The sequence below is a fragment of the Paralichthys olivaceus genome, chromosome 12, assembly GCF_024713975.1.
Source record: "Paralichthys olivaceus isolate ysfri-2021 chromosome 12, ASM2471397v2, whole genome shotgun sequence".
Lineage (NCBI taxonomy): Eukaryota > Metazoa > Chordata > Actinopteri > Pleuronectiformes > Paralichthyidae > Paralichthys > Paralichthys olivaceus.
In genome coordinates, this window is record NC_091104.1 from 9,309,637 (window position 1) to 9,333,820 (window position 24,184).

The window sequence follows — 24,184 nt, forward strand, 5'->3', positions numbered from 1 at the left end:
AACTACTCAGTTTTATCATCGAATCTGTAAACATACCTGTAACATTGAGAGCCTTCCCATCAACTTCTGACTGTCGTTGAGGTTGTTCAGGCTTTCATTCAGTTCAATCCCACAGCTGCTCGTCCAGCTCTCAATATCCTCGCTGATTTTACGCACATCCTCCCACAGAGCCAAACTTTGATTCAAGCGATCAATGTTGTCGTCTATTTTCTCAGACACCTGTGGACAGGATTTAAGAGGCAAATGTTTACTCTATGTTGCAAGTTGACTACACTCTATGCTGTGTTGCTGTTTGATTTAGCAATATTTATAGACTTTCAATTTAGGTTATTTTTATTTTTAATTCACAAGATGTATAGAAGTAACTTTACAGCAAATGTTTTGTACATTAGCAAAAACGTTCAGGTTTCATGTGGTGTGGACAGAAGTGTGGTTATTTGACCTTGTGAAAATATGAAGAAACATGACAATTTCAGAGGATATGAGTTAAAATCTTACAATTATAAAAACTCAAAAGACACATCATATCAGCACATCGTGATTGTAGTCAGACTTACATCCAACCACTGATCCACAAGCTTCTCCATGTCATTTTTCATCAGTTCAGAGTCACAGTCTTGGATCTTCTTCAACTCAATCACTTGTTGTTTTCCTTTACTGGAAAACTGGTCCAGTTCATGTTGTTTACTATTCATCTCTGTCTTCACTGCCTCATGCTAGAAATGGAGCCAACAGAGTGCAATGAACAGATACATTTACAAGAAATTTAAGATCAGCCATACCCTCAGATATACGGATAAAATATATATTTGATGTTAATTCTGACCTTGCTTAGTGACCTCTTGGTTTCCTCATGGTCCTTCAGAACAGAGCTTATGTCAACCAGAGGCTCAGTGCTGTCAATTATGCTGCTGATGGAGGTTTTGAGGATTTGGTATTCTCTCATGAGCTCTACAAGAATATTGCATTGCTCCTGTCTGTTAAAGGAAGAGAGAAGTATATCACCAATACAAGCTTATACGTAAACAAACTGTAAAACACAATGAAGTGCATAAAAGAGAGGAGTAAAAAACCTGGCACCAGGCTCTTAAAATGTGACTCAACTTACCTCTCTGTGATGAGCTTCTTGGTGTCCTCCCATGTGCTCTCCAGCAAGCTGATTTCCCTCAGCACCTCCCCGGCTAACTCTGCGTCTCTCTGGGCCAGCTGGTTTCCCTTGTCCCTCAGCCACTGCTCCTCATGCTGGTGAGACTGCAGTTCATCCTCCAGCTGATTGAAGAACCTTAACCTGAATAACATACAGATAATATAATTCTGCTCTGGACATTTTTGTATGCATACAATGGTAAGAGCCCCAATAACTCCAGAGAATGATATGATTCATATTATACTGCTTTACCTCTGCTGTAGAGCATGCAGGCTTGGCTCTTTGAAGCTCTGGTGATCTGCTTTCTCTTCAATGTCCTCCACAGCTTTCAGCAGCTGTTCTTTCCTCTGCCTAAATGAGGTCCACAGAGCCCCGAGAGCCTCTGCCTCACTCTGTTTCGTACCAAGCAGGTTCCTCACTGTATCCAGCTCCGCACTGAGTGAATCCGCCAGCATACGACATGACTTCCGAGACCCCTCGTCTGCACCAATGTGGAGATGGCTTTTACAGAGACTACTGTCCAGATTGACGGCCAGAGTCTCAAGCTGGCTAATATCTGGGACAATTGTGGCCAGTTCCTGCTGCAGCTCCTCTACTCTTCCACGATCCCAGCTCCCAGCTCCCTCCACAGTCTGCCGCAGGCCCCGCAGCATCCCTGCAACCACGCTGTGGGTCTGCAGAAAAGCCTCAAGCCTTTCCAGACACTCTAACTGCAGCTCAGCTTCGTGTCGAGCCTCCAGGTAGGGCTGCAGACAGCTCTCTGCTCTGCTGCGGAGCTGCTGTGCATCACCAGGCTCACAGAACTGACAGAGCTTCTCAGTCTGCTGCTCCAAGCTCTGTCTCACAGTGCACTGTTTCTGTAAGGCCGCCTGGGTTTCCTGTCAACAGCAAGAGAATCAGATGTTGCTCTATTCATCTCCACACCTACTTTATTTGAACTTGTGTAAAAGCAATATTCTGCATGCACAATTGAATCGTAATATATCGTACCTTTACTTGTGCAGCAGCAGACTGCAGGTTGCTAATGTTGATTTGAGGAGTTGAGTGCAGGTTCGAGAGCATGGTCTCACTCCATTGGGAGAATTTAAGCATGGCCTGGTCAAACTGCTCCACCAGAGAGAGGTGGTTCTGAAGCTCCTTGACTCTTTGGAACAAAATTGCAGCACAATGGAATCAGTGTTTACATTGAGATGTTTATAAAGATGGGTTTTCCATTAAAGTGATGTGGTGATTATCATTCATACAAATACAGTCAATCTCCTGCTATTCATTTATGACTTTATGTATGTTGCAGAGTCATGGAAAGTTTCACTGCAGCAATAATCTATTTTAATTTCATGTGAACCTGTGAAGATTTCCATTAACAGATACACTATCTTGCTGTACCTTTGAGGCAGGACCTCATTTTGAACGTGTAGTCTCCACTGCAGAGCCTCCAGCTCATCTTTCAGCTGCTTCACTCTCTCTTCAGGTGCAGTGGGATACAATGAGGTCCCCAGAGATACTAACTCAATATGAGCCAGCTCAAGGGACTGGACCTCAGAGTGCAACACCTCCAAGAAAAGAAAATCTGTTTATTCATACATTCATTGATCAATTCATAATTTTGAGCAATGAACGCACCATAACATAAAGACTGCTTTTAGATATGTTTAGTAGAGCAATGTCAGTTTATGCATATGTGTTTCACCTGCAAATCTTGTAGCTCTGTGCTGAGTTTGGATTTATCAGCTGACAGGTATGGGCTCTCTGGCTTGGATGTAGATTCACTTCTCTCCAAGCAGGAAACAAAGTTTGAGCGTTGTTTCTCATACCTGAAAAACATCGACAGAAATACTCATATTTCAAAGAGTAGACATTTAATGGATTAGCAGGTTGGCTGTCCTGGTTAATCCAGTGGTCCAGGCTTTTATTATCATGCTTTCAAAATCCTTAGTGAAGTGTCATGTCAGTTCAACAGCTCTTACTTTTGCCAAAGAGAAAGCAGGTTCTCCAGAGTGCTCTGTTTATCCTTGGCCTCCTGCACATTTTGGTCATAGCTGGTGTTTAGCTCTGTCACAGTCCTCTCTGCCTGCTCTTTGTCGCTGAGTCTTCGAGCACCAGCTGACAGGGACAGCAAGGTTCCCTTCAGCCTCTCCAGACACTGACAGACATCCTAAGGAACAGTTGTAAAAGACAGAGACCCACACTAAATAAACTGTGAGCTGGAGGACAGGCATGGAACACCTGTCAGTGATTTACGATCTGCACTTTCAGAAACCACTGCCATGAATTGCTAGAGGTGCACAGAAAATTATTTTAAGTAGAAACAACTGAATACCATGTGGTTTTGAAGAGCTTTGTAGGTCTCTGATGAGGAGGTGCAGGATTTCATAGGTTCCTCCAGTTTCACATGTAGCTCAGATAGAGAAGCTTGCACCTAGGAGACAGTGAGGATCACAAATGTATGTTCACATCTTTTTCTAAATACCATACTGCATCGGTATCACTTCACCTGCGTACCTTATCGAGGCTTGTTTGAAACTTCTGCTGGTGAGAGGAGCTTTCCTCCAGCTGTCCATCAAGCTGCTGTACACTCTCCCTCAGCTCCTCCCAGTACCTGCCAATTTGGGTCAGACGGGCCTTGATGCGAGCTGCCTCCCCCGAAGACACAAACTGGGCCAATGCCTGGGAATCTGCCTCCAGCTGAGAAAGGACCTCCGCTCGTCCCCGGAGCTCAGTACAGACAGCCTGGATATGCAGAAAAATATAAATAAATATTATGCAATTTCCTTTTTTTAAAGAGGAGGTGAAACATTAATCATGTTAGACATGGGGGGGCCACAATAGGTTGGTGACTATAAGAACTTTATACACATACAACTCAGAGATTCTAGCTGCTATCCATCAGCAGACATGAGGAGCAATATGTTTATTTGAAAAGAGCTTTCTTACAGCCTAATACACAGCTGCTGCTCATCCAAGTAGCAAAGCATAGAGACAGCTCGAGGCTGTCGGCACTAAAACTGCCGAGTCAAAAATAAACCATCCTCGTCACCTTGTGTGGACCATAGAGGGCTGATGCAGATGTCAGTGTCTGAAGGCCTGTCTTGATGTGTGCTAGCACAAATGGCTCACTAAGAAGACCTTATTGATTTTAACAGAAGTATTCTGGGTTTGTGGCTGATGCCTACAGGCAGCCACAAATAAGACAAAAGAGGGTTGTCAGTCTATAGAACATAATTCTATACCTTTACTGTGTTGATCTGTTGCTCAAGAGGCAGAGTAGACGATTTCAGGGCATCCAGCTGCTTTTCCTTCTCAGATATCCACAAGGAAAATGTTTCAAAACCAGCTCCAAACTGATCCCACTGAGTCTTCATCTCCTCCAGAGTCTTGACACTGGAGTAGAAAGGAGAGTGGAAATTATAAACTCGAGTAACAGCTGCAAATAAACCTCTGCATTCCAGATAATTGGTTTTACTACATTAGTGTCCTTGACATTATGTAAGGTAAGCTATCACACAAAGAATACTCTCAGAGGACTTTCAAATATGCCTGTGGTATGATTGGTACATTTTCCTACTTCCAGAAAGAAGTATTTGCAAATATTATCAGAAGTTTCCTCAAATACTGTTAAGCATCAGTGAATTGAATCTTACTCTTTTTTGAGTCCAGCCTCCACTGTGTCCACTTGCTCACTGAGGGATTGAGATTGTTGTAAAAGCAGAGTCTTGTTTTTGGGACCAAGTTGAATTTCTGTTGCTCGCTTCAGCAGTGTGTTCATGTGCAAGGCCTCTGCTTCACACTGCTTCAACAACACCTGTTACAAAGAAAGAAATATTAGTAATATTCTCCATCTAGCTAAAATACTATTATTGGTAAAATGTCAAATGTAAAGCACAGGATGTCGGTCTAGAAGTAAACCTAAAAACTCACCCTAGCCTGGTCAAGTTCAACAGCCAGGCTCTCTGGGCTGCTGAAGTTCAGGTCTTTCTCCGTTGTTGAGCGGGCCTTGGTGACAAACTTATGCACAGCTTCCTGCTGACCGTCAAACTCCTGCCAGGCTGCTAATGTGACCTGAGGAGGACAACGACCCAAAATCAGAGATGTCAAATCAAAATGATTTTTTACACTTCAAACTGTCGAGCTCTTAAATGCAATTAACATTACAGCAAGAGCACACTGACACAAGACTGTACAACAAACCCAGTTCAAATCATATTATGTTCACAGATGACACTTTTCTCTTTGGCTTTGTCAGCAGGGGTGATGAGTCAGCATATTGACACAGCTATTATTCTGTAATATTATGCACTCCACTGCATATCAGCCAATCTGCAACTGAAAGAGTCAGGAAATTCACTGGTGTGCACATTACTGAGGATTCTTTTCCCCCGACCAATGACGCATCATCCCCAGCACACAAAGTTTCCATTTCAAGACTCCCAACCCCCACTGCTCTATGAAAGCACCATCAGGAGCATGATCCCCTGACTTCTCTGCATCACTATCTTCTAAAGGCACTGTAATGCTTCAGAAAGCAAGTCCCTCCAGCAGAAAACATCAATCAGACTTCTCCATTCTCTATTCAGGAAATTCCCTGTAAATGCTGCTGCTGCATGAACCAGGAATCCCTCTCTTCTCTTCTGTTTACTTTCCTTTACTTCACTCATTCAACACTATTATTCATGTATTTGTACATTAATGTGTTGACGTTATATATATTTAAAGATACAAACCTGACATTGGACACAACAGCATCAAAACACCCGCAAGAGGATACAGCCCATAAATGAAAGGAAGCCTATTAAAACCTTTACACAGCAGATACATACGAGTATGACAATCTGAACTTTATAAAGATAAAACACAGAACATCACAAAGCACTAAGTTACAAAGTTACTGATAACATATAACCCCAGTTTTATCAAAAACACTTTATTGACACTGTATATACCTTTAAGGCAAAGGTTACTAGAGGTTATATATCTAATTAATAAGGCAACTGTTAATTAATTCACACGAGATCAACTCTACTGTTGCATGTTATTATTCAGAGCAACAGCTCTAGTCCCCTGTGTAATGTTTCGTACAAACAAAAGCTTCCTGAGTCACTAAAAATTCATGTGGCATCGCCTCACCTCAAGGCTTTGCTCCTGTGAATCCATGGTCTGCTCCATTTTGCTGAGCGTGTTCTCTAAACTCTGCAGGTCCTGCTGCAGAGTCTCGCCCAGACCCTCCTCAGCCTGGAGCTGCTGTCCTCTGGTGATCAGCTGCTGGACATCCTTCCTCTTCAGCTTCAGGCGTTTCAGCAATTGCTGTGGGAAGTGCGACACTTTGAAATTAAGTTCCAGTTCATTCTAAAATTAAACTCTGCCTTCAAATCAATTAAAATAAAAATGATATTCTTATATTTCTTTTTGTGAACAGTACCTGGTGAACCAGTAGCAGTTGTTGTGCTTCTCTAACAGTCGGACAGTCCAGTATTTTGGTGACATCAGCCTGAGCCTCTTTCTGCCCCTGAACGAGATCATCCAAAGTAGTTTGTACTTCTTCCCTGAACTGTACACAGTCCCCCACTGCCAGCACCATCTTCTCAGCCTGGAAGATATAACACAGAAAACACAGTGTAGCAACAACAATGGCACCTTAATAAAACAAGTTAAAAAATATCACCTACCTCGAAGAGAGAAGCAAGAAGACCCTTAAAATCCGTAGAGAGCTTGCTCAGAGCACTACCCTGTCGCTGGGCATCGCTGTCAGCACAGATTTCGATGAGTGTGGCCATACGAGCTTTCAGCCAGCCAAGATTCCCTTCCTGTAGCTCTGCATCGTTCCTCAGCTCCTGCACACAACAACAGAGAGTGAAACAGGCCATGTGGTGAAAAAAGTCATCTGACACAAAGTGTTGTTACAGTCTCATCTAATCACAAGGGACACAGGAGAGACAGTAGGAGGAGGAGAGGAGGAGACAGTCGATGGATAGATTGGATGTGAAGTGTACGTAAAGGACTTACAATAATAAAAATAACAATCATAGAAATAATAATAATAAAATGTATTAAAAACTATAAAATATGAAATAAAGGATTAAAGCAATGTTTTTATTAAGATAAGAAAAAAATAAAATTGAAAGGAGCACCATAACAATAAGTATGGTCTCTAAAACCAACTCACCATGATGGTAGCCTTCACCTGGCTGTAGTTTCTGGGGTCGTTAGCTCGGTTTCTCAGCAGCCTCAGTTGACTTTCTTTAGATATCAGCCAGCAGGAGAATTCAGCATACCTAAAGGAAAGAAATTCATTTGAATTCATACTTCAAATTCAAAAAGTCATGTAACTGCAGTAAAAGATAAGTTTTTGCACCTTGCACTGTACTCCTTCCATTTATCTGGGTGCTGCATTATCTTCTGAAGGGTGTTCTCAATTTCCTCTTGGACCTCAGAGAAATCCTTTCTCGCTGTTTCCAGGGTCCGGTGAGCAGGGTCATCTTCAGGGAGTTTTTGACAAAGCTCCTCCATCAGCTGCAGCCTTTTCTGGCAGATGGATTGAGGGCCCTTTTCCCTAAAGAAGGCCTGATGAAAAGATTTTTTTAAAATGTTTTATCTTTTAGTCAAAGTGAACACAATGGATTTTAGTCCTGTTGTAAAAAAAAGCTAATGTACCAGTGCTTTTTATATACAATGCATATACCATTTTAAACCAGAATTTTTGAAACATGGATTTGATAAAACACTGGAGGACACGGAAAGAGACTCAGATCTTTAGTCTCAAGTTCATCAAAAATCTTTCCGAGCTGATACACATCAGTGAATTTGCATTGAACTGTTTCATACTGAGTTAATCAATAAGTGAAACTCAGCCAGCAAACCGCTCTGTGCTCACCCTGTGCTCCTTGATGAGCCTCTCGCTGCCCATGCTGGCGAGGTGGCGGTTCTCCCTCGTCACCTCTGCCTGGCACTCCTGCAGCAACAACATCAGCTTGCTCCTCTCCACCTCCACTTTCAGGTGCAGGATGTGAAAAGGCGCATCTGTCTGGATATCCTGCAGAGACCAGACACAAATATGAGATCAGAGTCCGTTTTGAGCAAGATTAGAATGTTTAATAAAAATACAGCTTTATTTTCATCAGTAAAAAATGAAAGAGGACAGAATTATTACAGGAAGACTTTTATATATGTATTGCATGAATGTATGAGAATCAACATTAAGTGTTAAATCTTGGCAGTATAAAGGTTCAAACTATATCAGTTTGCAAAGTTTTCACTGTCACAATTCATGACACAAACCTTCCAGTGTTTGTGCAGCTTCCTGACTGTTTCCTGCAGCGACTGCTGCTCCTGCTCCGGCAAAATATCTGTCAGCTCATCACAAGCCTTCAGGAATGTATTCAAGACTCGCTGGTCCAGCTGACCAAAGTATTCCTGCAAAAACAAATCAAGTTCTCACATTTATCTTCTCATCTGCATCCATCTTACTTATGGAGTTGAAAATTTAAAGTTGCATCTTTTCAAGGTGGGACTGAGACAAATTGTGGGGCTTCGTATAAAATAAAGTCATGGATGATACTGGCATCTAAAACAATACATTGATATAGGTCAACTATCATTTCCTGTTCTTTATCTGTTCACTTGATGCATCCACACGCATAAAAAACCTTCGTCATTAGGTGCTCTAGTCTATAAAGTACAGTATACTATGGGTAGTGCATGGTCATGGACATATTTTCTTACTGTGTGTTTCTTGAGCAGCTCCTCTGGATTGCCTCTCTCTGTCAGACAGCTCTGGGCCATTTTAAGAACCTTCTCCAGCTCTAGCCGTGACTCATCAAACCTCTTCATGAGGCTGCTGTTTGCATCCACATGCTTCCGCCACTCTGTAGATTCCTTTATCATGGTCTGAACACACAACATGTTATTATTTAAAAGCTTTACCGATTCTAAAGGTTGCATAGAATTGGAATAGGCCTATGTTTTACCTGAGAGGAAGCCTGCAGGTCTCCTACTCTTTTTTGCAGAAGACTCATGTTCATATGCTGCAGGGTTTTGCTGCTGCTCATTATTTTCTGGATAGTCTGGTGATTCCTCTCTATCACTGTCAGACACTTCTTACAGCTATGCGTGTAGGTCACCAGCTCCTGCAGTATTCAATGACAAGTAAAGTCTTAGCTGGGCGATTGTTCATATCCAGAGGCTTCACTTTTCACTCTCAAACATGACATATAAAAAATACTTGATGTCTGGTATTTAATCTCATTTGTATCTAGAAGTCATTCAGTAAAAATCATGCCACGATTGGCACCATGTTGAAAGTCTTAGTTCAGTTACCTTGCATTTCTGTTTAAAGTCTACTGGCCCCTCAGAGTCGGTGGTGCTGGTGATATGACTGGCTTTCTCCAGGGCCTGATAGAAACCTGTAATGTTCTTCTCCATTTCTTCCAGTTGAGGTAATAAAGACTGGGACTCCCTCAGCAGCGGCAAACACCTCTCCCTCACCTGATGGAAGGCAACATGCTGATTAAAGTGAATTACAGGCGACTCAACTTTGAGTTTAAAGTCATGAAAGCAAATCATTACTGTGGAAGGAAAATACTGCACTCTTGGAAATTTTGATTGAATCAAAACAATTGTGTTTTCACTGCATATTGACAATCTTTTGTTTGTGCTTCAAACAGTCATTTGAATATAATTTGCAATTATAAAAAGTTATGATAAAGCAAATTCGTTTGTTAAATCCAGGTAAAAAAATTAATGTAACACAGTTCCAGGTTTGGCTCACCAACAATTGAATGGTATACTTTAGAATGACATGCACACACCTTGCTCAGCTGCTCTTTGACCGAGGCCATCACAGCCATCATCTGTGAAACCTCCTCCTGTGGAGTGTCTTTGGTCAACAGCTGAGCCGTCCGGCTTGCTGCCTTACAGGCTGCTTCCATAGCTGGCACTTTGTGCTTGATTTCCTGCAGGGGATTGTGATATACAGTTTAATATTATATATTACATATGAATTATAACCCTTGTGAAAGTAGGCTTTATTGCAGCACAGTTGTTTTAGACTAGTATTTTTAGCTTAAAAACTGAAAATATATGAATTGCTTACTTCAACATCTTGAACAAAAGCTCTGACGTTCAGGAAAGATACTTGGACGGGGGCAGTCATCTTCTCATCAGTTGCATCCATGAACACTTTTAAGGTATTAATACCATCTTGGTAGTCCTGCCTCAACCTATCCACCTCATCCGCTCTTGCATACTGACAGTGAAACAGAAGAAAACAGTACATGGATGAATTTGATATTTACAAAAAACCTTCTTTCCATGTTGTATTCGTTGTTTAAAGGCGCATAGGATTTACATGTTTGACTTTGACGAATAGCTCCCTCCATCTCCCATTCAGAAGAAGAAGCTGCTGTTTTAGATCTCGTGAAACTGTGTCATCGCAAGTCTCGATGAGAAAGTTCCCAGCATCATTCATGTCCATATGCTGCTGGATCCAGTGAGAGAGGTTTCTGAAGAAATCCTAAAAGAAGAAATACCACAGCTGTTTTAATGCATATCGTCCAAGCCAATAACAGCAGAGAACATTTTCTCACACATGTTAAGAACACAAATAAAAACTTTAGCTAATAAATAACACTCTTTATCTCAGGAGCATCAGTGACTGTACTTACACGCTTGGCATTGTCGGAGTGGTTGAGCATCTGCTCAGCATCCTCCAGCCAGGCTTGTAAAGCTGCCACTGTGCCGCTATACTTCTCCCAGTTAGAGATCACCTCCTCCAGCATGCTGCGAACGCTCCGCACCTCCAGGGCCAGGTGCTTCCACTGAGCCGAGGCCTCACCGAGGAATTTACTTACCCCTTCTGCTTCATCAACTGAAAATCAAAATTGAAATATGGAACTAGTTCAGTTTAATTAAAACCAATATGGGAATCAACTTTACAAAAAAACAGCATTTAATTATATCTGTTGATCATTCAGATATTTGGTTGTTCCTGCATTGTATTAGGTCGCATCCATCATGCCAAAATAGCATTTCAATTAATATCAGATTACCGTTATTTTCATGCATATTGCAATACTATGATTATTCTGTACAAGGGGTTAAAATGTTAGAAAAGTGCAGGCCCACATGTACAGAGAGGAGTAGGTCAGGAGACAGGCAAGGTTAGGGTTTAAAAGGACTTCAAACTGTTTTTGGACTTACCTCTGTTACAGGTCTTAGACCCTGTAACATGAAATTGATAACAAGACTGTTTATCTTGAGCCCAAATAAATACATATGTATAATATATAAAGGTAATAGACAACCTGAAATAAAAGAGAAAAGGGTCTTACTTGAACTGTCAGACTTTACGTAAACCTCTGCAGCTTGCTTGAGGGCTGAGAAGAATATCTCATACTGTTCAAAGAACCTGTGGCCTTCAATGAAAGTCTGGAATGAAAATAGCAAAGAAAATACAGATTAAATAGTTTAATAGACACAGTCAACATGAAATCCTTTTACTGTAGTGCCATTTATTTCAACTTACAAGGTAGCTTTGCAACAGGAGCTCAACCGAGTCTCGTCGGCCATATTTAATGATCCACGACTTAAGCTTTGATTCAGCCAACACGAGAAATGCCATCAATCGATACTTTATTTCCCAGAATTCCAGTTTTATCAAGTGAGCATGTGATGATGTGGACACAAAGTTGAACCTGGAAATTAAAAAAAATGATCAATCATCATTTCATTTTATCTTTGATTTATATATATGTATATAAATATATAAGACCGAATACAGAAAACTTTCAGCCTGATAAAAACAGAACATCAAGTTGATGTCGTAAGCAATAATCAGATAAAACGATTTGAAATGACTTGTGAGAGAAGAAGTCATAAAACATATAGCTGTAATAAAATAAATATGTCACCGTTCAGCTATGTCTTGGAGCTGTTCAGGTGGAACAGGAACTCCATTCACCGATCTGTCTCTATGGATCTGCTGGAAGGGTTGTCTGTGGGATTCCAAGTTCTTTAATACTTCCTGCAAAATGTAAAAACATAAAATCATGTTCACGCTGGTTTTCCTGTACACTATACTTAATTGTGCTGATTTTCAGAGTTTTTTTTACCTTATGCTGTTCCAGTTTTCTGTGAAGAACATTGGCCGTCTCTTCGTGTGCATGTTGGATGGGAAAGTCCTCTCTCAGAGCCATTTCTGCCCTGTGAAGCCAGGCCCCGATCACTCCCAGAGGACCAGGCAGAGACTTGTCCAGATGGATGTGCCAGTCCAGCAGCTGCAATTGACATGCATTAAAACCCTCTCTAGCAGAGCAAGATCCCACAATAGAAGATGCTGAAATGATCAAAACACTTCCACATGTTCACAAGCAATCCAGCTAAAAAGCAGGTTTTTGTGTGAGTCCATACAAGCTGTGGACGTCCAGAGGAGCAGGCTGTGCACTGAACAAAACCTCCTCTGTTCCCGTCTCCTCCCCTCACTCAAACTCTGATATAAAAGCTTGCACTCCACTGAACTTTCATTGGCAGTGAATAAATAGAAGAATCCAAGCTGTGTTTCTCTCATTATGACAGCTTGACCATGTTTGCGTTTGCGCACAATGACAAATAAATAACAGAATTATCTATTATTAATCCTCAGGCTTTGTTTAATTTAGAGAATGATTAATTATCATAATTAATTCTGCCTTCGTTGTGGCTTGGTTATAAATTATTTATGCTATTTAAAAGCATGCAGCACAATTACCCTGGCAGACACACGGTCCCAGGCCTGTTTGACCAGAGCTTGGTCCACAGACAGTTTGCCATCCCTGTTGACTGGCTGTAGCAGCGGATCTGTCTGCTTCTTCTTCATTTCATACTGTACACGGAAGCTCTTAAATGCCTGCAAATCAAAAGTAGACACAAGAGTTGATAAATGTCACAAAGCAGAATAGCAGGGTGCACTTTGTCTTTTCAAGTCTGACTCACATGATATTTGTCAGTGAGGTTTCCCTCTGCTCCCTGAGCACGTAGCACGTCTCTTTCCAGCTGGTCTAAAAACACCTTCAGCTCTCGCAGCATCTTCCGCTCCTCTCGCTGTCACAGAGTCACAAAAATAAAGTGACCTTTTCCTCTTTTTTTTTTTAATAATCAGCAGCCAATATGTTGAGAAACTCACAGCAAACCGACATTCCAGAAACACACAGTTAAAGATTAGGGGAAAAAGACCTGATGGATGTTAAGAGATTCCACAGGTGGTCAACCTCCAACATTTTAGCACTGATTAGTTTAAAGGGGGTATGGACATTAAAAGTACCTTCTCTCAGTTTTAGTGAAACATACCTCAAGCATTTGTTCTATATCTTGCGGACCAAACTATCCAGGAAAGCAGCAAAGGCACGCAAGGAGATTGAAACACACCACAAGAGGCATTAGAACAGCAAAACAAAAAGCCACTGATGGGAGATGGGATGACGGTGAGGTGGTGGGATCACACTCCAAACAGAAAGCATGCAGCACCATGGCCTGATCTCTCACCTGGAGCACTGGGACTGACAGTGCAAAGGTTGGAATTGAGCGAAGAAGCAGCTTAATGTGCACAAAAAACAAATAGATGGAGAAATTAAATGAGTCTGTGATGATGGAAAACAAAATGCTGGTGATTATGTTACTGCTGTGTTCATTCTTTACTTAATTTAATTCATTTGAGCTTTGTGTGATTAAATAATGAGTATGAAGAATTGCAGGCAACAAAGAAGCAGGAGTTTTCAGTAAGCATATACTCTTATGATGCGAGCATCTCTGTAAATGATGATACACTGCAATTATTAGGGGGACGTGGATGTCAGCAAAATATACAACTATAGAAATAATAACACAAGTTACACATATTTATATTAGGAAATCGATTCTGACAGCATTTAGTGCAACTTATGGTATTTTTGCCCCCAAATTACCCAATGTATCACTCCCTAATGTGTAATTAATATACAGGAACAAATGTTTTAAACAAAGTACCTCATCCTGCTGTCCGTCAGTCTCAGACTGGTGTGGGTTGGGGTAATGCTTGAGGAACTGAGCCACGTACGTCATAATGGATTTCTCATCTGGCTTGTCTACATCAACATCTGTAGAACAACACAAACATTATACGATGCACTGGATGATCTGAATATATAAATAAAATGTGTTTAAGGCATCCAAAATCGCTGCAGGCGATAATTATGATTATACATTATTTTACGGTTTCATCTCCACCACTGACCTAAAGTTTCTAGAAACCATTTCAGTGCAGCTCTTTGTACAATAAAGCATCACGACTCTACTGGAGAAAACAGGACTGCAGAGCTACTGCAGGCTGCTTCACTCCCACTGACTAACACTCAGACATGAGTATACAGAGACTTTTAATCCTCTGGAGGGTGTCACTGATCTTTTCAGCTCACATTTTGTCAAACCGCCGTTGAAGAATGGAATGAGATACAGTTCACTTTCACAGGAAAAAACTAGACTGGTAGAAACCAGTTTATAACTGCTGCTATTATGTCTAAAACACTGATACACTTTAAAAGGAAGTACAAAAGTTCAAAAAGACTCATCTATTTAATAACATGTATTTACTGCTATTCTGCCTGAGTGGTGTGTATCCCTGATGCCTTCAATGCATAAAAAGCAGGAGAGGTGAAGGTCACCTTCTGGATCCAGCAGACGGGGAATACCCAGCTCATTTTCAGCGAGTGCAAAGGCTTCTTCCAAATTCTCCCTGTTGCCTCTCCTCCGCACAACCTCCATGTCCACCAGGTCAGGCCTGATGGCATGTATAACCGACTGGAATGCAACACCATCACGCCAGCTGGGCCCGAAGTCCTTCACCTGGATTCCATGATGCCTGAAATAACATAAAATTGTCAGCTGCACTGTAGGTGCTGGTTCCTCTCGATATCATATTTCAATACTTGTATCTGCAACAAAATCGTTAAACATCAAGCCAGAAGTGACATACTTGGCAGACGTGCACTGCACCCATCTAAGCAGGGCCTTCTTGGCATTGCCCTGAAATTTATGGACCACTTTACGCTTCATGGGAGGGCTTCCTGTTTCAGAGCTGGTTAGACTCTCCACAGAGGAGTTGCTGTTGGAAAGTGCCTGAAGGGCTGGCAGGTTGCTAGTTAACTCCTCAATCTAATAGAGGGAGGAGAAAAAAGAAAGGAGATTGCACTGTGACCATGGCAACATGAAACGAAAATCATCATGCATCTATTTGTATCTGTGTTTTCTGGCATAACCTATCCACTGACGATTGACACAGGGTTTCAATGTTGAGATAAATATAATTGGACCTGCGCTTTTTATGTGCAGGGTTTATTTATAAGTCATCTTGGAGGGAGCAGAGTTGATGCTTTACCTGGAAGTAGAGGATAACAGTCCATATCAACCCAAGGACGATTGATGGTCGTCCATCTGCGATGTCAGTGGCATGAATATTAACAAGTTTGATCTGGAGGGACAAAAAAAACCCATGCAGAGGATTATTCTGGAAATTAAGACACAGCGTGAAAGTGAGAACATTTTCCAAATTTTCACACAGAGAAGCTTTTTGATTTGAATATCATCCAAAATGATATTATTGCGTTTGCTCATCAAAGCCAAGTCTTTGATGCAGGTAAGTATTGTTATCATGGAGCATCTGTAAAGCCAAACCAGGAAGGCAAGAACAGCCATGGTGCAAAGTGAACCAGAATGAAAAAAAAAAAAAAAGACAAGAAATGTTCAAAACAAATATATCACAGTACTGCAAACTTTGCACTGGAGAACTGCCAGAATTTGCCATATTTACATCTTTACATTTGAGCAAGTCACAATTCAAGTGAGCCAGACGCATCAGAACCATTGCTCTAGTCAAAATGCATTAAATGCATGTCAGTAGAAAAGCGCAATGACTACATTTACAGAAACAGAATGACTGTTCAAGCATTGCCTCGTACACATCGTGCATCAAATGAAAAAGAATGCATACAGTACGTGATCACACAGGGCATTTAATGGCGACTGACCGGAGATCCTCGATACACAGACTGAAGGCACACATGATGAGAGAGAGATCACAACAATGTACGTCTCAGTCCTCATGGAACCCAGATGAAAGTGGGACACAGGCCTCACAGAGCCAACGGATTTAGAGACGGGTTATGTAATCAAGAGGTCCTGTTTCTAGCTGCCGCTGCTCTCAGAGCTCTGCATGCTGTGCAGTCAGATACACCTTATTTGCTCTAATAAATATCGAATCAAAAGCTTTTTCTTGTGATTTCTAAAACATACCCTAGACTTCAGTAAGGCAGGAAAAAAATTACCTCGAAACATTTACAGGATTAAATTTGGTATTACGGCTGAATGCTCACCTTCCTGCCTTCAAGGAATTTGAGCGCAGTGCCGATGTTGGAAACCCAGTGGATCCTCTTCAGCTGGCGGCCTTGCTCACAGGGCTGAAGACAGACAGGAGGGACAAGTGAAAATCAAGGTCATGAAGGAAGCAATGTCAAATTGAAATTAGGGATATTTTCATTCCAACATCTGCTGATTTGAAATATAGTAAAAAAATTAATGAACTCCAGTTGGTCAATAAGTCGACTGTACCAATCGCCCACTATGGCAGTTGAATAAAACATCATCCTCAACTGGTGAGTGCCGAAGCTGCTATAAGAGGAATCTGTAAACTCAGGCTGATATAAACCAGCAGGCATGCACATCTGAAAGCACTGAGCGAATCCATCAGGGCAGTGTTCATTCGAGTTACTCATTTGCTTACTAAAAGCTTTGCAGATGACATGGCACTTTGTAGCAGGTACAGGTCTATTTGCTAAATACCTATCACAGTCACTGCCAATGTGTGTGCAGGCAAGTGAGTGTGAGAGGGAGAGTGATGTGCTAACAGATTCTCACAATAGGGAGCCCCAGATCTAAATTATGACACTCTAATTTACGTGCTGCAATCCAAACCTGTGTTTCTTTAGTTTTTGTAAAATAATAATAACAAACTACAGAATGGTGACACAGCCTCAGAGTTCACAGCCTGTTTGGCATGTGTGTGCTCTGTTCATCATCATTTATGAGTGGATTGTGTTTACAGCATTTACTCATACTTCTTATCAATCAATATTTGCAGTCATTTGGAAACATTTCTAATATGTTGAGCAAATAAAAATGAATTATACAAATGGACATTTGGTCTCTGTTATGTGCTGACTTAGATTTTAGTTTGTAACTGTAAATAACTGTTAAGTGAAAACAAATGTAACAGAAGTGGCTGCAGATTTGTTGTTTTAAATGATGAAAGATAAAATATTGACATATTACGAGGGAAATCATGCACAGGGGCATGATTTAAATCCAGATATTAAATCACCATGTGCAAATGGATTCAAGCATCTTAAAAGGTCTAAATCAGCATATCTATGCAAATCATGTTTAAATACTGTGCAAAAATAATGGATAAGTGCTACTTACTAGTCTCTGACCAGACAGCACCTCCAACAAAGCCAAGAGCTTCACCCCATCTTTGATGTCCTCAAAAAGGTCATTAACCTCTAGGGGTGGTTTATGCTGGAGGAGAGAAGAAAGAGGTTTAAAATTTTAAATGCAGAAACACAATGTTGTGAAAACCTGAAATCATAAAACGAATCAATCTGTGAAAGCAATAGAACCAGCAGTGTTGCATTGTTACTACAGTGCGAGAGGATATTGGTATTCTAACCCACTGGTAGGGGTGAGGAGCAACCAAATGCTGTTTGTGACAAACAGACTTGTTAGCAACAGAGCCTCCCTGCAGCTGAAAAGATGGTGCCTTTTCCACAGCAGTGGCTTGGTGCCCAGTCCTGGGGTGCTGGTAGTCGTATAACCCTAACTGAGTACTGTCTCCTGGTATCATATCCAAACATTTACAGAGCTGCACACTCACAAGTTGAATGACAATGTTAGAATCTTCCGTAAAACTGTATAAATACATGAAACAGATGCGTTTATTCATTAGAGCAAAGCTTTAATTAAAAGGACGCCATGGGAATTCTTTATTTGGCTCTGTATACAGGCCATTTCACAACTCAACATATTCCATGACAGGATGCAGTTGGCTGCCTATTTGGGGCAAAGCAGTGTGAAGAGACAAGCGTCTGTCCTGTTATTCTCTACAATTACAATTAGGACTCTATACAGTTGAATAAACTCCTTGAAAACCATGAAGCTATATCATTATATTCATTTTAGCTGGATTTAAAAAGTAATATATTTTTAATTGATGCTGCTAATATGTACTTTTTTTTCTCACAAATATATAGCCTCTGTTTACATTACAATCTGGCAAATGAATTTACTGGGCAACAGAGTCACATGAGACTTTTGTCAGTGGAAAAACTGTGAAAATCACTGGAAAGGTGCTGAGTATTAAAAGATCAGAGGAAATGGAAACAAAGGCTGAAGGGAAGCTGTGACGACTGCAGGAAGTTCAAACCATAGATAAAACACACTTTCACCCCAAAAAAAGAGATTCCGCCCATTTGTCATTTATTAGCACACAAAAAAATACAGCAAGAATCCTTTAGTGCAAATGAAAAGTGTAAATATCCCTGTTCAATAAGTCAAACTCTGTCTACAGTGCAACTATGACTGAGCGTTCTTTCATGAGGCAACTTATGCTACATTAGTCCTATTGGTATGCACAGTGAGTTAGCTCGGGCGCAGTGCATGAATAATGAAGAATAGAGCAACAGAGAAATTCTATATTGGCCCACCACATAAAACGTCATATCAAGTTTTAGAAGCCATGGTTTGAACTGTTGTGGGCAGATCAAACTAAACACAAGACCCAACTACTCTGGTTGTTTAATCATAGATGACCCAGCAGAGTTACTTAAATATTCTCAGCAACATATTGAGAATCTTGTCCAGGTTCGTCTCAAAGCTGTGTGTGTGATCTAATAAAGCACCTGCTATTTTAGAGTCACAGTGTGATGTTGTGCAGTGACAGTGTATAACTGCTGTGCACTCAATGCCATGAAATTCACATGGAAGCCAGAGACGGACAACTGCCTGCAGGGAACTGTCCTCACCCTCTTGCTCTCCATCTGCACACCGCGTTACTGTCCCTGCCAGTCTTGCCAATCCTGCCCACACACACATGCGCATGCATACACACACAGTGCATCAATAACCAAACACCCATATGCATACCAACATGGGCAGACACAGACAAACACCTAACACACAACAGAAACATACACCCCAGATAGTAACTCCTTCAAAATCCCATAAGTTGTGCAGAAGCTCTATATAAGAATATACATGTCAACTCTCTGGTGAGATTCTTTAAGCAGGTTTGCAAAGATTCCCCTGAGCTTCGTCATGTCTGTGTAATCTTTGCAGCAAAGCAACAAGCAACTGTCTCTGCCATGACCTTTCCAGTGCTTCTCCTCTCAGGATGACAGAACAGAGGAATCCCAGATAAACTGGACAGAGGGTGAGTTCCTTCCTCATCATTACATCCAGCAGACTGTAGTTTTTTAAACCAGGGAAAATGATGTTATTACTTGCAGTTAATTAAATAAATTCAATTATCTCGTGCAGTGTTATTAGAGGCCATTATCGTTGCATTTTATAGCTTGTGTTGCAGTCAGTTCTTTACCACTGACCGAAGAGAAGCTACATCATCATGACGAGCAATAGCACATACATCACAAGTGTCTGTGATGAGAAAGGTCAGCGTGGCACAGCACAGCTTCACTTGTGACGTAATGGCTTTGACAATTAGTTTAACATGAGCCTGATGAGCTTGTAAAATCCACGAGTGTGTGATTTACGACGACCGTTAAGTGTGCAAGGAGTGGAGGGCACGGATGGAAATTCACACTTACCTTTGCCAGATGAGAATTTATCCATTTCGTGAAGGTTCTCTTCTGCACCGCTTCTTGCTCATCTGAAAATGAAGGGACACGACACATGTCAATATATGGTGGACGCCTGTGGAGTCTCATACTCGAGGACCTTGTGACGTTGATCGAGGACACACAAAAACGGGCAAGAATAGAACGTGGGGATCAGAAGAGGATTTTGCAAAGAGGTTAATTGATTCACACATGGATTGGTTTGGTTTATAGATACCACAGAAACATAAAACACATAAAATATTAATGTCCATTGTCAGTTATAGTACTCGTAGGACTCCCAAGTCGTGATCCTACTTTAGCCAACTTCATATTACATAATTTCACACCGCCTCAGGGATGTTGTGAAGCAATACCTCAGCCATGCACCAAGCAAGTAAGAGGACTGACTGGTACAATGATTAGATCTGTGCAGTGTCATTAACACAAGCTTGCCAGCAAACTGCCAGTATAATAGATCCTCCAGAGGAGTGCTCTCAAAAAGAGGTCATACCAGGAGATTAGAGACTGAGCAGGGAGGGAATTTCTGCCAACACACCTCGCAAGCCCCCTCTGTGTTCAGTAATAACATGCGTGATTGTTCGGGTCACCCTCAGCCTCTTTTGTGGCCTATTATGTATGCAGCCACATTTCCTCATGCATTATGCATGGGCAACAAAACAACTGATTTCCTTGCTTTTGTGACGCCGTTGTCATGACGAGGAGTGATTCCTAACACCCTGTCACGCATGCCGGTGGGCTACTGCTGCACAGTGCAGAGAGTGGCCATTTTTAAACATCCACCCTCGGAGATGTAGACAGTGGTCACGTGTTTAAGGAAGCAATGCGAACACTATACAGGGAGCAAAGACATCAAGTTAACCCACAGGCAACTGCTTCATCACTGATGCACAGGGGATGCCCACTGAAGCATAGCACGCTTATACAGATGCACACACACAATCATACAGATGCAGCACACGTACAGCTGTGTTTGTGCAGCATAACTAGTTCACGTAGCGGAGATTCACCTACAAACCTTTGGCATATGTTATGTCCCATATTGGCTACACAGATGACAGATGAAGGGTGCTGCTGCCCTACTTACCACGTAGATACTGAAAAAATCCAGTCACCAGGTTTAAAGAAGTCTTCCTGACAGATACATCCTTGTAGTGAGCCATTCTACACCCCACTCTCCAGCTCTTTCCCTTTGCCTTTCATGAGGTCCAAGGTTCATATGTATGTATGAATGAAAATAAGATCCATAGTGGAAAAACTGGCAAAAAAAAACATACAGTGGTCCTGTCCCTTTTCCCCACCAGGAAGCAAAACAGATCTGGCTGCCTGGTTTCCCTGCTGAAAGCAAAAGAGCTGCTGGAGGCTGTGTTGGAAACGTCCCCTCCTCCCTGACACTCTCACACACAGACGCACACACACACACACAAATGGCAGAGGAGAAACCCCTAACTGAAAGGGTGATTTACAGTCCCATCCTTCCTTCTTCCTGTCTTCTTCCTATCCAGAGGAGCCATGCCTGTTTGGATGTGCACAGCCCCCACTGCACTGCCGAGCTGTATCACTGTTCTGTCTGAGGCTGGAGAGAGATCAGCTCGATGAATGGCTCCACCAATCAGGATGTGGGAGGTGGTGATGTCACAGCCTTGGCTGCATTATCCCGATTTAAGCTTGGTTTGTGTGTGTGTGTGTGTGTGTGTGTGTGTGTGTGTGTGTGTGTGTGTGTGTGTGTGTGTGTGTGTGTTTGCCAACATGGGTCTCATCTCCTGTGACACTGACACATTTCCAAAAGCATAACAGTGTCTAAGGCAATCATGAGTCAAATATTAGATATAAAACAATTATTAGATTAAACAATTATTATTATTGAAAGATTTGGCTGTAAATGTCCCAGTGGGCCTTAAACAGACTAGAACAAAATTAAAAGGGTGCTGCCCAATAGCTCACCATCACTTAATAATTAATGCTGATGCTGGTGAATGACATCTACCACCTGCTCTCTCTCTCTCCCCGTCTTAATCTCTCAATGTCAATGCTATTGTGACAACACCCACAAACCCCGGGGGTTCCCTCTGCATTCACGAGAGAGAGCAGTTTACAGCATTGTTTTTTTGTCCCAGAAGTCCAACCAGAACCAGTCAGTCTCTCTGCTGGACTACCACTCCAATGCTCTGAATACAACAAACAACCGTGAGTAAGTATAGCACATGATAGCTTATCATCTCCTGTAAGAAAAAAAATCCTTTTATTCCTTACAAGACCCCCAGCATACTAAAAGCTTCTCTGATATACTAAAAATAGGCCTGAGCTTGTGATTCTATTATTAAAGCTGTAAAGACTTGCTGGTGGAGATGGCCCAGAAAAGCTATTTAGGTGAAGAAGAATTTTTTTTCTCTCTTTTACATCAGAACAGCAAAGGTTAAAAGTAGCACCATTACAATGATCTTGACGGCTGCAAAAAACTTGAGCTTTTAGAGAGACTACAATCAATGCTTATTAATGACCAACTGAGACCCTAACAAAAAAGTTAGATATTCAAACTGGTTTGTCAATGAGGCCAAATAAAAAAAAAAGGAAAAGCATTAATCTTATAATTTACTGCAAATGGCCAATATTTAAGTTTTTTTATATTTACTGTGTTTATTTTTCTGTTTAAGACTTTAACGTCCCTTCTCCATGAAGATGACACATGTCTATATATTCGTATGTATTAGGTGTTCATATTAACCCAACTTATGTTAGAGGGCTTGTATCTCCATAAATAATACTAACATCCAACAAAAAGAGCAGTTGATGGCAAAAATCTATGGAAATGTTTTTTTTTCTCCGTACTCTCAGGGTCTGATAGGACCAACCCAGGAAATGTCCTATGCTGCAAAGGAAGTGATTTATTTTTGTTTCCACCAGAGGCAACCAGGGAAGAAAATCCAGAAAAAGGTGGCAGAAAAAAAGCTGCTCCCATAGCTCACATGGGCTCACATCTGCTACATGTCACCACCACCTGTCTTTCCTGTGCCTCTCTACTGTCACTCTCTACTGTCATAAAACCAGATACGCCCAAACAAATGGAAAAAATCTGCCAATACAAGTACAAGGAATATGCTTTCTTTTATACCTATAAATTACAAATATAATTCATTCATTCTAAACAAAAAAATAATGACTTTGGGAAGTTTGCAGTTTGACAATATATTTCACAAAATTAGAACAAATTTGTTTCCAAAGCCCAGCAACTTTAATCTGCTACCAAAGAATTGAGTGTTTTAGAACCGTTATCAGAATGAGAAGAAAGAAACAAAATGAACAACAACATATGAAATATAAAACCAACTTGTAAATGATAACTTCTACTTCCTCTGATATTCCAGCTGCTTAGTTTTACTGTATATCCAAGTACATATGAGGGAGCTGTCCAGAGTCCTGAACTTAGTTGTCTCACTTTGTGTCATTGAATTTACTTATACTGCAACAAAACTGTTAAATTTGAACTGTGAAATAATTGCCCAAAACAACTTGATGTGGATAAAGTGATTAATGAGGAAAAAGTCTTAAATCTTAAATATAGGATATGTACAGCCTACATACCAAAAAGTTAAAAAAGCAAACAGGTGTAAATGCTTTCTGAATGCACCAGTTACTATCTGACAAGTATGAAATCCTTAGGTGGAACAGCTCAACGTCATTGAGTCCTTATGTCTTGGTCAACTGACTTAATTAATCCTGAAGCAGCACTAGTATAAGTGACATTCCCAGCAACAAACACCACGCAGAGCATCGAACCACTAACACATCTGCAATTCACATGAGTAATGGAGTACTTAAGGTGATCTTAGGACAGATGATACCTTTGGCAATACTCTGCTATAGGTGGTTGGCTTCATCGGCCTGTGTTGGTCAGCTGGGAGCACTGTAAAAGCCCACTCACTGTGTTGTTGTTCCATTTAGTCGAGAGCAGCCGCACTTATGCTCTGACAGGTCAACAACAATCAGGGAGGGCCAGAAATGATTTAAAGGCTGAACTTGAGCCCGTCCCATTGGACACAGAGGGATAACGTGAAGGGTTTCCCGATCTTCTGAAACAATATGACACCATCATAATCTAATATTCAAAAACAAACAACACAAATCAAAAACA

The 24,184-nt window shown here is 41.2% G+C and overlaps 1 protein-coding gene across 19 annotated transcripts in view; it reads right to left on the reverse strand.

Moving 5' to 3' along the window:
- The window catches only part of syne1b (spectrin repeat containing, nuclear envelope 1b), a 70,973-nt gene that overhangs the window by 42,842 nt on the left and 3,947 nt on the right, over window positions 1-24,184 (reverse strand). For 5 of the 19 annotated variants that reach the window (XM_069535894.1, XM_069535895.1, XM_069535893.1 and 2 more), the window contains exons 1-45: window positions 21,140-21,359; window positions 20,023-20,084; window positions 17,624-17,719; window positions 16,519-16,602; window positions 15,525-15,617; window positions 15,123-15,301; window positions 14,812-15,008; window positions 14,138-14,247; window positions 13,658-13,708; window positions 13,463-13,495; window positions 13,109-13,216; window positions 12,885-13,022; window positions 12,250-12,414; window positions 12,049-12,161; window positions 11,664-11,832; window positions 11,470-11,566; window positions 11,339-11,359; window positions 10,804-11,006; window positions 10,488-10,652; window positions 10,233-10,385; window positions 9,949-10,092; window positions 9,458-9,625; window positions 9,109-9,267; window positions 8,864-9,028; window positions 8,420-8,554; window positions 8,016-8,174; window positions 7,497-7,705; window positions 7,308-7,416; window positions 6,811-6,975; window positions 6,564-6,731; window positions 6,272-6,448; window positions 5,066-5,206; window positions 4,789-4,949; window positions 4,378-4,528; window positions 3,650-3,877; window positions 3,468-3,566; window positions 3,115-3,302; window positions 2,838-2,961; window positions 2,534-2,700; window positions 2,138-2,291; window positions 1,400-2,025; window positions 1,109-1,288; window positions 827-977; window positions 558-716; window positions 37-219 (exon numbers count right to left, since the gene is read on the reverse strand). In XM_069535894.1, the coding sequence (XP_069391995.1) occupies window positions 37-219; window positions 558-716; window positions 827-977; window positions 1,109-1,288; window positions 1,400-2,025; window positions 2,138-2,291; window positions 2,534-2,700; window positions 2,838-2,961; window positions 3,115-3,302; window positions 3,468-3,566; window positions 3,650-3,877; window positions 4,378-4,528; window positions 4,789-4,949; window positions 5,066-5,206; window positions 6,272-6,448; window positions 6,564-6,731; window positions 6,811-6,975; window positions 7,308-7,416; window positions 7,497-7,705; window positions 8,016-8,174; window positions 8,420-8,554; window positions 8,864-9,028; window positions 9,109-9,267; window positions 9,458-9,625; window positions 9,949-10,092; window positions 10,233-10,385; window positions 10,488-10,652; window positions 10,804-11,006; window positions 11,339-11,359; window positions 11,470-11,566; window positions 11,664-11,832; window positions 12,049-12,161; window positions 12,250-12,414; window positions 12,885-13,022; window positions 13,109-13,216; window positions 13,463-13,495; window positions 13,658-13,708; window positions 14,138-14,247; window positions 14,812-15,008; window positions 15,123-15,301; window positions 15,525-15,617; window positions 16,519-16,602; window positions 17,624-17,719; window positions 20,023-20,084; window positions 21,140-21,215 (6,783 nt within the window). In that variant the 5' untranslated portion in view covers window positions 21,216-21,359. Of the gene's footprint in view, window positions 1-36; window positions 220-557; window positions 717-826; window positions 978-1,108; window positions 1,289-1,399; window positions 2,026-2,137; window positions 2,292-2,533; window positions 2,701-2,837; window positions 2,962-3,114; window positions 3,303-3,467; window positions 3,567-3,649; window positions 3,878-4,377; window positions 4,529-4,788; window positions 4,950-5,065; window positions 5,207-6,271; window positions 6,449-6,563; window positions 6,732-6,810; window positions 6,976-7,307; window positions 7,417-7,496; window positions 7,706-8,015; window positions 8,175-8,419; window positions 8,555-8,863; window positions 9,029-9,108; window positions 9,268-9,457; window positions 9,626-9,948; window positions 10,093-10,232; window positions 10,386-10,487; window positions 10,653-10,803; window positions 11,007-11,338; window positions 11,360-11,469; window positions 11,567-11,663; window positions 11,833-12,048; window positions 12,162-12,249; window positions 12,415-12,884; window positions 13,023-13,108; window positions 13,217-13,462; window positions 13,496-13,657; window positions 13,709-14,137; window positions 14,248-14,811; window positions 15,009-15,122; window positions 15,302-15,524; window positions 15,618-16,518; window positions 16,603-17,623; window positions 17,720-20,022; window positions 20,085-21,139; window positions 21,361-24,184 lie in introns of those variants that run through there. The other 14 variants (XM_069535897.1, XM_069535896.1, XM_069535883.1 and 11 more) reach the window with 13 other exon arrangements.